General features: G+C 51.7%; 1 protein-coding gene across 1 annotated transcript; it reads left to right on the forward strand.

Annotated features, from left to right (window-relative positions):
- The first annotated feature begins 8,741 nt into the window (after nucleotides 1-8,741).
- On the forward strand, nucleotides 8,742-14,257 carry LOC308177436 (pancreatic secretory trypsin inhibitor-like). Its single transcript, XM_080554716.1, has 4 exons — nucleotides 8,742-9,299; nucleotides 10,745-10,785; nucleotides 11,389-11,501; nucleotides 13,941-14,257. Exons 1-4 carry the CDS (start codon nucleotides 9,134-9,136, stop codon nucleotides 14,020-14,022), a joined length of 402 nt encoding a protein of 133 aa, XP_080410842.1. The 5' UTR covers nucleotides 8,742-9,133; the 3' UTR covers nucleotides 14,023-14,257.
- The last annotated feature ends 465 nt before the right edge of the window (nucleotides 14,258-14,722 follow it).

Consider the following 14,722-nt stretch of genomic DNA (forward strand, 5'->3'; position numbering starts at 1 on the left):
CCCTCCGGTGACAAGCCTTCCTTGCTCTGCCAGGGCTCCTATTAGGCTCCCATCCCACCACCTGCCGAGCTGAGGGGTCCCTGCATCGCGCCCAAGCAGGAGCCAGGGACCCCCAGCTGGATTTGTCATCCCAGGCCAGGCTCCACGTGGTTTGGGAGGAGCTGGAGGCTCCCAGGTCCCATGCAGGACAGCAGGGAGAGGGCACTGATGCCCCAGGGGGTGATGTGACACAACACCCAGAGGGATGCTCGCATCAATGCAAAAAGAAGCCCATGTGTGGGAATGAAGGGGACAACATGCCTGGGCACAAGGACAAGTCCCGGGCAGGAGCTCTGCTTCTGGTTATTTTGTGCTCACCACAAATTCTGCTTCACTGTTATTGTGGGACTGGAGGTGGTGGGAGAGAAACCACAGATATCTGCATATCTCCCAGAGGCTCTAGAGAGCAGGACAGCGTGTCCCTCATGTGATGGGTTGTAGAGCATCTGCCCGTGTCCATCTGGAGCTGCTGGGAGCAGAAGCTGCAGCTCCTCACATCTCATGCAAACAATACATCTTCCATGTCTCGTCTTGGTCTTTCCTGTGACTGCAGTGACACAGGCCAGCTCTTGCCTGCTGACACAAAGGGAAGGGACACAGCTGTGACATGGGGTGACACCGCCCCGTGGCGGTGGCTCACCACAGCTGACCTCGAGGTGCACACGCCGCATTGCATGCGCCGAGGCGCCTCTGCAAGCCTCGGGCAGCAGGACACACGGACGTGTGCTGTGCTGCCTTACAGCCCATCCAACACCGCTCGTCGGGGCTGGGTTGGGAGCAATCCTGTGTGTAGGCTGGAGAAAGAGTGAGGGATCGGGTGCAGCAGCTCGGGCAGACAGTGCACACACCAAGCAAACTGAGAAATGGGGTGGGCAACACTGAGCTTGGTGCCTACACTTCCCAGACAGGGTGGGATCTGCGCAGCAGAAAGCTGCCCGCATCCTCACAAGAGGGCTAGGATTTAATTTTGTCAAGGACTTGAATGTTTTGAAGTCCAGAGAGAGGCAAGAAGCAGCATGCTCCAGCAGCGCCCCGGGGAAATTGCAACAGAGTCACCAGTCAAAAGCATTCAGAGATCACAAACCAGGCCCAGATGATCATGAATCACAGCTTAGAAGCCACAAATGGTTCTTAAGCCCCTTCAGAATAATGGCATTTACCAACAGGCTCCTTTGAGGTGGTTCACATCTTCCAGCCTTCTTCTGAAGCCAAGAGGCACTGGGCTGAAGGAGCAGAGCTGCTCTGCAGTGCCGGGCCTGGGCGCTAAAGGGGCGATACGGCACGCTGTCTTCTGAAGGACCCAGAGGCTTCCTCCAGGATTTTACCTCTCCAGACCAATTCTGACTTTCTAAGTCTCACAATATTGCTTCTAAATTATAACAATATAGCATTGTAAATGCAAAGCCGGGCATCATGATAATTGCTTGTGACTTACACTCCTGACCAGCGCTGAGCATTTGTGTAGAGGCTTCAATTATCATTTGTGCATCTTTGTTCTGTGTCCATAAACGTCCCAGGGCTCCGTAAGGCTGGAAGCTGAAGTTACAGGATCAAAGAAACTGTAGAGCCTGGGTCTGGTGAGAAAGGCTGCCCCTGCCCAACAGAGTGCCCAGTCTGGTGAAAGGACACAGATGTCAGGCAGGCACAAAATGAAGAAATGGCACCAGCATCAGCGGCTGCCTCTGGCGTGTCCATCACCAGCTGCTCCCAGCGAGCAGATCAGTGCTGGAGGAGAGCTGCCCCAAGCACCTGTGGGGCTGCCTTCAGCTTGGGTTTCTTCTTCTGTAGCATCTCTGAGTGTTTCCTATGGAAAATACAGCATAGCATGGGAACCTCAGCTGGCTTTTCACAGGAAAGCCAGGTTTCTTGCTAAGGGAGGTGTGAAGTTATGAGCCAGGGGCCTCCAGAAGCTCAGAAAAGAGGAAGAAATGAAGAAAAGAGGATCCTGGCAGGGTTGAATGAGGATAAGAAGGAAAAGCGTACTGCAGGCAGCAGCCATGGACTTTGGCAGACACTTCCTTGTGTAGAGGGGGGGAAAAGAAAAAAAAAAGTTAAAAGCTGCTTGGGAAAGGAGGTTCAGCAGTGGCTTATTTAATCTCCATTACCAGAGCAAACGGACCGCTCCTCACATCCCTGATGGGCTGAAGACAGTGCTTTCACTGCAACGCACCGTGCTCTCACAACCAGGCTAACAACGTACCAGGCATCAAAATAATATCACATTTATTAGGGAAGCAATTCAAGTGCAAAGCTCACCGAGGGACACGGGGAGCTGACTACTTGGAGAAATCAAAGGGAAACCCTTGATTGAAAGGAAATGTTTAGCCACTATGTTCAAAGGCTGCCTAAATCAAAGACAAAATCCTTCTTTAATCAAGGCCATTGACCAAAGCTGAAAGCACACCGAGCCACAGCGCTCTTTTCATGGCAGGGCTGCCGGCACTGATGCTCTCAGACCCTGGTGTCTTTTCCCCAAAGCCTCATAGCCACTTCCTCCTGCTGCTGGCCAGGACAGCGGCTCGTGGTATTCAAACCAAAGCACGCTTCTGGAGGGACAATAAGCAGAAGCCATCAGCTAAGGCCCAGAGCACCTTAATTCAGCTGCCTTCAACTTTCAGCTTCTGTCTTTGAGCTTAAGTGGTCATTAAGAAGCGGAGCAAGTGTTAATCGGGCCTTGTCTAACCTCAGCCCAACCCAAGGGTCAACAGCAGGTAGCTGAATTTTGGCAGTGGTGTTCAACCAACATTTGTTAGCTCTGGGGAGCTTTCACTCGGGAGGTGTGTGGCACACTGACACACAGGAGGGTCCAGGAGCATTGCTTACCCCCACCAGAGAGCAGATAGGAACAGTCAACAGGATGATAAATGCAACTTTATTGCAACTACAGCAACCAGAGTTAACAGTAGATGCTGGCAGGGGAAGAGCTCATCATGAATGTAATCCAAATTTATAAATGAACTTTTGAAAGAACATGCCATGAGCCTCACAGTGCTGCATGGCAGCGAGGTTTCAAGCAAAAGCCATCTCTGGAAACAGAAGCAGCATTTCCAACCTCGACCAAGATTTTCTCTCTCTTTTTTGACATGTTCAGGATCAGAGTCCAGCAATAGAAACACTGTCACCAGCTCTAACCCACATCCGCTACTTTTTCTTTTTCCTCCCAAAATCTCATTTCTATCAGCCTGGGGGGGAAAAAAAAAAAAAAAAAGAAAAATTCATTTTAAATTTTCTCTGTGGCTAATGGGAAGAAGAAATGTTGTCAGAAATGAAAGCCTCATTTCATAGTTTTCATTACTTTTCCCTTCCTTTCTGCATCTTTCTATTTTTATCTCTTTTTCATAGCCAGTTTTTCCCACATTGCTAAGAGGCGGAGAGGTTTCTGCTGGAAAAGCCTCATCTCCTCTAATTGTCTGAAACAGTGCAGTGAGATAGACCTAAGAGCTTCGGCCACTTCTAGCTACATATTTCACTGAAATCAGAAACATAACAGTGCTTTCCGGGGCCATGGGCCGGGGAGCAAGCCACATATCAATAGTGGTTAGCTCTGCCAGCGTAACCCATGGGATTAGCTACAAATGCCAAATGTTGCTGGGGCTGCAATGGAAGTTATTCGCAATTTTTGTTTGATTGTTTGTTTATCTACTGCATTCCAAAGCAATGGAAAGTAGTACAAAAACCTGACAGAAACTTTGACATATGTTTTCAAGAAATTAAGAAGGAATGTAAGAAATGTGAAAATATTCTGCATTTCAGGCCTCCACGGAGAGCAGCCTAAAAAAAGCTCCCGGTCTTGGGGACATTGGGTTAGTTAAGGACCACAGAGGGGACAGGATGTTGCTCGTCTGCTGGCTTTTGAGAGCTTTCGTGGAAAGCATTGGCTTGCTCAGCCAGGTCAGGAACCTCTCCAAGGATGGGGACTGCACTCTTTGGCCTCCCAGCAGTACTTGTCCACCCTCGTGGTGGATTTTTTTCATTGCACACAGTTGGGATGAGCCTTCCTGCAACTTGTCTCCGTCACCTCCCATCCTTTTTCAATGCAGCTCCGTCTTCTCCCAGTGCCCTGATCAATTCTTCACTTGCTTATAGGCAAGGTCCAGCCCCGGATGAGGCACACGTGGACCTTGGGAGCAGGGGCAGAGCTGGGCTGTGCTATGAAGGTCAGATTAGACCAGATCATCCTCCAGGAGTCCGTGACCCTGAGAGGAAGGGGTATGCCAAATCCTTGCGTATCCTTCAGCTGCGAGGAAGAAGGAGTGGGCAGGGAGGCTGCTTTATTTTGGAGAAAAATGGAGTCCCTTGCTGAGGAGATTGAAAACCGTGTTCATCCAATTATTGACCGCAGCACTTAATCGCTCTGCCCTGGATCGCCCTGGCAGCCACAGGGGCACTGGAGGTGGGAGGCAGAAAGGGTTTAATAAAGAAGCAATTTTATAAAGGAATTCTTTGATTTAGGCATTTGCTGTAGGAGTGGGAAAATGATGTTTTTTTCTCCAATAATGACAGTGAAAGCAAAAAGAGCAGAGCTCGGTGTTGTAGCTTCTGGGCAACCAACCCCACATGCTCCCATGTCCCGTGGAGACCCCATACAGGGCTGAGGAGAAGCAAGGGGGAGAGAAAACCCTGCTGGGAGCCCCAGCCCCTGCACTGCCCCTCACGTGGGATTGCTGCAGGGCAGACAGTCCCTGCAGGGACAAGTTCTGCAAGGGCCAGTGCCCTGAGACCACTGCCGTGACCAGAGGTATTCCCACCAGCCACATGCCCTCACCCAGAAAGCCGCAGCAGATTTCTTGGCTTGGTGTCCCTGCAGCGGTGGGACAGGACAGGCAAATGGGCCAGAAGCTGGGCTGGGAGCTTGCCACCACGCCAGGGAGTCGTGCAGCTGCAGCCCAGCCAATTTCAGCCAGTAATCTGTGCAAACACGTCGCCTGTCCCCAGCACATTCATCCTCCTCAGGAAGCGTTTGATTGGCATTCAGGCACAGCCTCTTCTGAACAACCCAAGCTATGATTTATGCGATGCTTTTGTTTTCAGACACTGTTGTCAGCAATACCCATCCTCAGGCGAAGCCGCCGATGCCTGCAGATTTCCAAAGGTCGTTATCGTGGCCGCGCTGCCCTTGTTGAAGGGTAACAAACAGAAGCTTTGGTAAAAGTAGGAATGATCATTTGTTAATTCTCGCCTGTGGCTATGCTCAGCCTCCTCCCCTGAAACCAAAGGCCCCAGGGACAACATTTCATTCCAGGAAAAAGGAGAAAACAAATTGATATACTGTCCTGGGCTCCAAAGAGTCTCCTACAGCTGGAGAAAATAAGTGATATTTTCACACCAGCTAGTCAGACATTTCCTTTTCCTAAACTGTCAGAGTGCTCAGTATCTGCCATGCACCCAGAGCAACAAAATAGTTTTGACAGCATTAATGACAAAGAATCCAAGACAGAATCACTATGGATTAAACAGTGGCCAAATTATGTGTTTGCTTGTGTTTATTTCTGTGGGAAATCTGTGTTTCAGCTGCAGCTCCTGGATACAAGAACAGCTGATCCCTGCACAGCGGCCAGCCCTCACCTTCCTGATGCAAAATGATTTGCTTTGCCTCCAGTGCCCAAGTGGATCCAGCTGCATCATTGCCCTTCCTCCAGGTGACCTCCAGGCCTCCCCACGGGCACCAAGGACACACACAGATTTCCTCCTCCCCTACGTGGGCTTGCCACTCCACGAGGCCTGTTCATCTGCCCTGTCTGCACAGACTGCTTTCAAAGCCATCTCAGATACCATAGGCAAGGTCCTGGGTAAACCTGCAAGCTCTGGGCCTGGCAAAGCAAGCAGATAGCACAGCTTTAGGAATTTGGACCCAAGAGAGCTTTGATAATCTTGGGAAGCATCTCTTGTAACACTCCTGGGCTTCCCATTTGCCTTTCTCCAACCTCCACTTCTCCCACCCCAAGCGCTGCCATTGCAGGGCAGCAGCAAGCCTCCTGCCTGCCCTGTTAACACAGCGAGGACTGAGGATCCTTCTGCAGGTCCCCAAAGGACGTTTTGCCTCCATGCCTCTGAAGGAAGGCCACCACGACCTCCCCTGAGCAACCAAAGCCCTGGGATGCCACCAGCACAGGGCCATGGTGCGGGGTCTGGGCTGTGCAGCCACTGCTTGGTGGCAGGGGTTGGGATGGGACTGCGGGGCCGCTCCTTGGCCACTGTCCCCAGCAGATGAGCCCCCAAGCAGCTCCAGCACCACCAGTACAAGTGTGCCATATCGCCCGTTTAGCACCCAGCACCCAGGCCCGGCACTGCAGAGCAGCTCTGCTCCTTCAGCCCAGTGCCGCTCGGCTTCAGAAGAGGGCTGGAAGATGTGAACCACCTCAAAGGAGCCTGTTGGTAAATGCCATTATTCTGAAGGGGCTTAAGAACCATTTGTGGCTTCTAAGCTGTGATTCATGATCATCTGGGCCTGGTTTGTGATCTCTGAATGCTTTTGACTGGTGACTCTGTTGCAATTTCCCCGGGGCGCTGGTGGTTTTTCTCAGTATATCAAACCTTAAAAAAAAAAAAAAAAAAAAAAAAGCACATTCCAGCCCTGGTGCAACAAGTGCTTCTCCAGCCTGTCACGGCCGGGCATTTCACTCCGCACCATGAACGGGGCTCTGCATTAGCTTCGGAGCCTGCAGGTCCTCGCCATCTCCCCACGACGGGCGCCGAGCTCGGCGAGTCGCACAGCAGGCGGGGGGAGCCGCCTGACTCATGTTTCTCTGCTCCTCCGGCTGCTGTGTTGGGAGGAACAGGCTGCTCTGACAAGGTGGCACATCACGAGAAAGCCCACACTGCTGAAGACATCTCCCTGCTCCCTCTCCCAGGAGCACCCAGCACAGTGGCGGTTCACAGCTCTTTTTCATTCCTCCCCACTCAAAAAAAAAAAAAAAAAGCCCCGAGCGTTTCTGTTTCCTGAGGGATGTAGAATATGTCAATCAGGAGAGAGGTGAAATCCCACAAAATGTGAAATCCCACATCTCGAAGGCATCTCACCGACACACAGGTGCCAGGAGAGGCGTTTGGGAAGGGAGGGCAACTGCTAACAGAGAATTAAAGCCCTCACGTGCTGCTGTTTGGCTGCAGCAGTGCTAGCAGCCCGTGCTGTTCTTTTGGCAGAGGCAACTGCCCCTAAATTGGTTGGTTTGGCTCAATTTGCTGGGGAATAATAAAGTTCAGTTGGTTGTGTTGTGTAATCTGGAGTTCCTTCAACCTGTTTCGGTGTTAAAGTGCTTGATCTCGTACAGCTCTTGGAGGTGGCACAGACGTGAAATTAAGTCACTGCAAACCAAACAGGAGCCTAAAAGAGGCGGATGAGGAGAGAAGTGTCCAGGAGGCAGGGGGAGGTCAGCAGATGGTCTCTGCTTCGTTGCCCCTGACTTGCAGAGGAAGGAAAGACGAAAACCACAGCATTATACACACTTGAAAAGTCCCAGGAGCCAACAGTTCCCATCTGCGGAGCAGCTTTCGTAAACACTGAGGATTTACCCACCAAACTCAAGTTTGGAGATGTGCCTGGATGTTTCCAAGGAATCTGAGGTAAGACGTTTCTGTTTCTGGACAATCAAAACTATCACATTTCCTGGCTAGAGTGAGGCTCTCTAAACTAGAAAATGTGCAAATATGTTTTACCATGAGTGGGCACATCCCAAACAAGGGTAATCAGAGAAACTCTTTTCAGCACTGCTCTATTTACATGTGTTACAGATTGAAAAGAAAAATCTTATCCCCAGTTGGCCTGGCGTATAACCATAAACGCCTTGGCTAAGTCCTCTTCCAGCTTTGGGAAGCGAGACCAAAGCACCTCGTGGCACCATCTGCTTTATTCACCTGCCAGGTGTGTTGGAGGAGCGATGGGGTCAGTGCTGGACCAAGATGAACCTCCTTCTGTTGTTAAAAATGACCGATTCCTCCCTCTCTTGCTCCTCAGAGGGTGATGCTGCCATGGGGATCTTTGTCCTGGGCACACTAAAGGGCTCCTGCTTGCTCACAGAGACCACAAGCACCCAGCCCAGCTGCTCACAGCTGGCTCAGGAGGTCATACCTAAAGCCAGCTTTACGCTCTGAGTTAATGAAATGAGAGAGGCTGTTAAGAGTCTCGTGTTGCTGGTTGCCCCAGGGAGAGCAGTGGGAAGCCCAGGTGAAAGCAGGGAAAGTCTCCAACCCCACATAAACAGACTCCCAAGGGACATTTCTGGCAGGGGAAAGCATCCTCCAGAGCCACGTTTGGACGGGGTCTCCCCTGGACAGTGGAGCAGCTGCCAACGTGAGCTGAGATTTCTGTCTCACAAACAGCTCCTTGAATTGCTCTTGGCATTGACTTTTTCTGTTCAGCTAATTAAAAATCTGTCTTTGAGTCATAAGCCCCCATTAGTAATAATTTGCTTTGCACTTCTCCAGTGATTTATGGCTGAGATATCAAAGTGCTTTAGAAACATTAATTAATCCTTCTAATACCCAGGGGACTGATCCGCTCTCCACAGTGCACTATTGGCGGAGTAAATGTAGGAAATCCCCAGGGCTTACTCCAACATGCAGGCAGGGAGATGGGCAGCGTCTGACCCAACGAGCTCATTTCGGCTGCCTGCCTGCCATCGGGGAGACGTGCAGGCGAAATAACAGCACTCAGCGTGCAGCCACAGTGAGCCCAAGGCACATCCAGGCTCTCTGCCCTCCGGCAGCGGTTCCTGCTGCTGCCTCCATCTGTCCGGGTGGGAAGGGGAACTGTGGCACCCCAGAGCCCCACGAGTGGCAGTGGCAGGGTCATTAATCAAATCTGCTCTACTCCTGCTGATGGGATCGAGCTCACCGATGCATTCCCCTTGCCAACCTGCCCGTTTCTACATCCTGCCTCTTGTCCAAAATCACTTTTTCCCCGTTTTGCAGTGCGGACCCGAGGCTGTCTGCCACCAGCCCCACCAGCGATAAGGATGGGGACCTCCATGGCGAGTGCTGAGGCTTTCAGCCCTGTGCGCACCGGTGCGCCATTTGCCACCTGGCCTTGTCCCTGTGTGTCAAACGTCGCCGCAAGACTCCGGGGTGGAGCTGGCCACGGAGGGTGGTGCCAGAGATGGGGAAAGTTATAAAGGTCCAGGCATGGGCTGCTGGAGGTGGGATCTCAGGGAGCTGGAGACGTGTCCTGTTTCCCCTTTGCTGTCTCCAGTCAAGTATCACCTTGACCATGAAGGCAATCGGTGTTTTCCTGCTCCTCTTCCTGGCACTCTGCTTCTACCAAGGTGAGTACAACGTTTTGCTTCGGAGCCGTTTCCTCTCCTTGCTAAAACCTCCACATCTGCCACATGGGGAGGCAGGGCTGGGAACAGGCCAGCTGCTGCTGGGACCTTGCTCCAGCCCTGGGCAGGGAATGGGAGCGCTCCCCGGGGCTTGCTGCAATGGCCAACGGGCACCGAACCGGCGGTCTGCGAGCAAGACTGATGGAAAGGCTCTAAAAGGGTGCCTGGCTCCCAAAACGAACAGACCTGCTGGGCTGACACTTTTCCTTCAGGACCGGAATGTGTCTGGGAGCTGGTGGTTTCTAGGAAAGTGCCGTTCTTTTAGAGGGAATAGGTGCTGTTCTGGTTTTAAAAAAAGCAAAGCCAAGACGACAGGAAACAGATCTATAGAAGGGAAAATGCAGATCTCGTTCCCAAAGTCAACATTTAAGCCAACTGTGTTTTCAAACTCCCATATGGTGCAGAGGGATGAGAACACGAGCTGTTGCTGCTCTTCAGGTCCCGCTCACCAGGGATTTCTGCATTAGAGGGTTCATTCCCAATGCTTCTGAAGCAAGTCCCCCGTCATCCTATTTACTGTGCCGCAGTTGCCATTGCAGAGCGGTCTGAGCATAAAATATGGCTTCCTTTTAGATGAGCTAAGCACATAGTGAGACCCAGCTCCTGGGACTAGGTGCTAGTCCAAAGTAAAACCCCTGAAACACCAAACAGCGCAGACATCAGGTCCTCAGCAGCAAACGGTCTCACTGCAGCCCCAGTGCTATTGGGCCGCACTGGCTGGTAATGTAGATGTCGCCTAAATCCTCTAAGTAAGTGACTGCTGGATCTACAGACAACCTTCTCTGTATTGCTTTTTGCCAGAAAAGATCAGGCTGAAAACACCCCCCCCAACATGTTCCACCCATGTCATCCCAGCCCAGGGCCAGTATTTCCATGGAGAAGCCCACCACAGTCACAGCTCGCTCCCACCAGCTTTGGTGTGAGACCTCAGGGTCTACTTACTTCTCCTTCTGGTAGAGTACTTCAGCAACTTTTGTTCTGCTGCCTTGTGGTACCACTGGCACCAGAAAAATCCCCCTGGATTTACTCCAGGAGCATGCCAGCACCAGCAGGGGTTTCTCAGCTACCCACGAACAAGTTATAAGAGATAACAACAGCCACCTTTGCTCCCTGGCAGCTGGAACAAACACCACGGAAAGTTGTTAGACATGCATCTGGCCTTGACAGGGAGTTGCACCATCGTGCTCTTTCTGCCAGGGGAAAGAGGCAGATGCAGCAGGGACCCAGCAGCAAAACAGGAGATGATGGGAGGTATTTATTTGGTGGGCCTTTGAAAGCACAAAGTGAAGATGAACGCTCCTCAGGCTGAAACATCTTTTGTGAAAGACGCCAGCCTGCCTGAAGAAGGGTGCTGAGGTGTCTTCTCTCTCTCTCCACATTTTCTCTAGGAGATGCTGAGCCAGACGGCGCTGCTGACCAAGGAACAGAGGTGAAGGCTCCCATTTCTGTGTAGCACGAGGGTACACCCAGCTGAGGGGAGAGAGCACTGCCCCGTGTACCGGGGAGCCACACTTGCTAAATGCAATGAAGTAATGTGAGCTGCTGGGTTGGCAGCACGTGCTGGTGCCTGGGAAACTCCTTCTACCTGCTGTGCCACAGCAAAATCCCAGTGATGGTGTTGGTTTCCCACTGCACTTCCCCCACACTCCGTGGAGGAAAACTTAATGAAGAGCTGAACGTTGCTGTTACCTTCCAAGAAGATCACAGCTCCCGTTTCTCTACAGCTTGTAATGTGACGGCAGGCATCCCTGTGGCCAAGGGTAATAAAAACTGGGGGGAACCTGGTCAAACACTGCCCATGGAGCTTTACTTGCTCAGTATTGTCATTCCCTTGGGAGTGCCAGGTGAAGTTCAGCTGGCCAAGGAATGGTGACATGGTCCCAGTGTTTCTGAGAGTTCACAGCAGAGTGCTGAGCAAGCTGGAATGGGTAACCAAGATACACAAATCATGCACAACCCTGTGAATGCAAAGCTCTTTTGGTAAGCTGAAAGCATGTTTAATAATTTCAGCATTATCTTTTTCCGTCTCCAGGCAGATTGTGGCAACTACGACTTAAGGAAAGGTTGTACAAAAATGTTTGACCCCATCTGTGGCACGGATGATGTCCTATACAGCAACGAGTGCTTGCTGTGCAGTCAGAACCTGTGAGTATCGGGACGGACCCCCTGCAAAGTCCAAGAACCCCACAGATGAGGGTACCACATGTGCCTGGGATTTCCTAGAAAGCAAGCTGCTAGCACGCAGCTGGCTGGGGCGTGGGCAGTCAGCCCAGCACATCTGGCACACATCTGGCCTCCCGCGGAGATGCTGCTCCCGCTGCTCTGATCATGCGGGCTCTGGCTGCGTTAGAGGGCCGTGGGGTGATCCTCACAGCACACGCGCTGCAGCCCCATCTGCCCACACACGGGGACCAAACGGCCAAAATCTCCCCACACCTGCAGCAGCAATGGCTTCGGCGGCGCTGGCGGGTGTCCAGGAGCTCAGACAAATGGCAAAACCCCCGAAGTCTGCCCAGATCTAGCGTGCAGGCAGGAAAATACTTTTTCGGCTGAGCTCAGACATGTGGTGGCTGAGGAAAAACTCTGTTTTTTCCCACCAGCAGTTTACAGCTGAGCTCTGCTTTCTGTCTTCTCCGCATATGAAAGGTTACAATTTGCTCTGGTTATTTTTAAGAAGCCTTTATTTAATCTGTGCTGGTGCTAGATTGCACTGACAGCAGAAGACCAGGTCCAACAGCAAGTGAAGCGTCTGGCAGGACTTACTTTGTTTCATCTGGCTCGGGCCCCATGTAATTCGGAGTGTATTTATACATTGTAAGTGCTCCATGTCAGACGAGTGAAGGAACTACCTCCAACTCGATGCTACTAGGTGTTGGAAAATCCCTGTTGGGAAGACTGAGTCTTGTCTGTGACCCGGTGCCCCAGTCTCTGGGGCTAAGGGAGCTTCACCCTTGACTTTCCCTGCTGGAGGCAGGGTTTTGGGGCCATGATCACACACTCATTTGCCACCCGCAGACATGCCTTTAACAGGAGCTCAAATTCCAGCTTTTCTGTCCCTGGATGAGTGGAGCTGTGGAGCCAAATTCTGCTTTTAGGAGCATGTCCTCCCAGCTAGCTCTACAGTAACAAGGAGCAGAGTCCAGACCACCGAAGAAAAGAGCCTGGATGAGACTTGTTGGTCTGGCTAGCCCCTCTTTCCTTCACTAACCCGAGCTCCAGCCCCATACCCTGCTCCTTCCCTGCTCTTTTACACTGAAGAGCCAAAGAAGCAGCAATCGGGCAGAGAGGTGCTGAGCAGGATCCCCTGAACGAAGGCGCCACAGTTAATGACCTGGCGCGGCGGTAATGACCGTGCTGGAAGCCAGCAGCCCAGCACCAGCTGCCGGCTGCGCTGTGCAGCAGATGGGGGTGGGAGGTTCGTCAGACACAACATCGTTAGGGCTTTGGCCGGGAACCAGGAGCGGGGGAACGAGAGCAAGGAAGGCTTCGAAGCCCGGCACACAGGGAGCAAAGCGGCGTTGAGGACACTGTATCCTCCTGGTGCTGAGCCTGGCTTCGAAGGGGATGGAGACCTCGGGGATCAAGGGAGGGAAAGTGTGGGGTGAGAAAATGAGAACAGCTGAACTAGCGGTGTATCCACAGAGGGAAGGGACGGGGGAGCAGCTGGTGCTGGTGCTCCTGCTTTAAAAATTAACAGTCCCCTCTCCTTCAAACTCCTCTTTGTACAAGCTCCCAGCAGCTGCCGCTGGAAATGAGCTGCCCCTCTGGCTCTAGGCACCAGGCTCTGCAGCTGCCCTGTGAAGATCCCAAGCAAAGAAGCTGTGGGGTTAGGACCAACAGCCGTTCGGTGCATGCAACCGGCCTGACAGCAGCTGGAGGGCTGCAAGGAGCCCGGGGATATCTACAGCGAGAGCAGCTGGCAGGCCTCTGTGCACCAGTGCCTCACCCGTCGCCTGTGGTCAGTCCACTGGCTGCAGCGTTTCTTTCCAAATTGCAAAAAGCTTGAAAATCACTTTAACAGCATTTCGCTATGCACCTGAGAAACGGGTGGATCTCTCCCAATAGGACAACATAATGATTCTGCACGAAAACAGAAAAAAAAACAGAGTAATAAGGTCCGCTACTGGGCAAAAATAATAACAGCAATTTTTTGCAGATTCCTTTTTAATATTTTCCTCACCTTTGATGCAGAAGCAGTCAGCAAGGGAAGCTGGGAGCAGGCCTAAGCCCAAGCAAGACACAATGACAGGCATTTGTCTGCAAAAACCCCCCCACACAAAGTCGTAACCTTTATCATCCGCAGCCAGGCAGGCATCAGAGGTGCCTAACATCTGTCCTTACAGCAAAAAGGTGAATTATTCTGCCAGGAGGTGGTAGGAAGTGCCAGCTCTTGAGCTTATTGGAATTAATTAACCTATGTCCATGGTAACCCTGAACTCCCTGTCAAAAACATGTGAGCTTTCCTACAACAGTGTGCAATGCTTAAATGATGACTTAGGCAGTATTTTCCTTCCTTTCTTCATCCCCTGAGCCAGACTCTGCTGTGTATCAGGCACCTGAAGGCATTTTTAACCTTTCTTCCAGGCAAAGACACACTAATGTGCGCATAAAGTACAGGGGAAAGTGCCAAAACCCGTCCCCACGCTCCAACCCCGCTCAAAACTAAAAGCGCAACCATGCTGGAGAAGATGTCACAAAGACGTCCCTCACCTCTACAAACTCCTAATAAACTGGAAGAACTGCAATGGCTTGCCCTGGGATTTCTCACACACACAGCACACCCCTTCCCCTGACATTTAAAATACCTTCCTGTAAAATGGTTTTGTTGTCGTTGGTTTGGGTTTTGTTGGTTTTTTGTTGTTGTTCTTTTTTTTTTTTTTGGGGGGGGGTGTTCTTTTTTTTTTTTTCTGTAACATCCTCAAAAAGCAAAAATTACCGCTGGAGCCCCAGGGAAAAGGCCAGGACATTCCCAAGGAAAGTTGGGCCGTGGCGCAGCAAGGCTCCCTATCGCATCCAAACTTCCGTTTTCCCTTCCTAAACTTCCAGCGGAGGAGATTTTAGCATTCTCATTAATTTCACTGACGTTTGCTGAAAACAAAGCAGTAAATCCTGTGCTCCAAGACCTTTGCCAGGAGCGAGGGTCCCAGAGGTCACCTCCACGCCGACCTCCCCCCTGCCTCCTCCGCACAGGACCACCGGCTCGAGCCTTGCCCTGCAGGTCACAACCACCCAACGCCCCGGAAAACCCCCCAAAAAAGCTGCATTTTTTTCTATAAAACAAAAAAAAAAATAGGGGGGTGGGCGGGGGTGGGCTTTTTTTTTGTTTTCCCTCCGGCGGCCTCGGCGAGCCTCGCACCCGCGGGAGG

Source organism: Anser brachyrhynchus (assembly GCF_964034855.1).
Source record: "Anser brachyrhynchus genome assembly, chromosome: 14".
Classification (NCBI taxonomy): Eukaryota; Metazoa; Chordata; class Aves; order Anseriformes; family Anatidae; genus Anser; species Anser brachyrhynchus.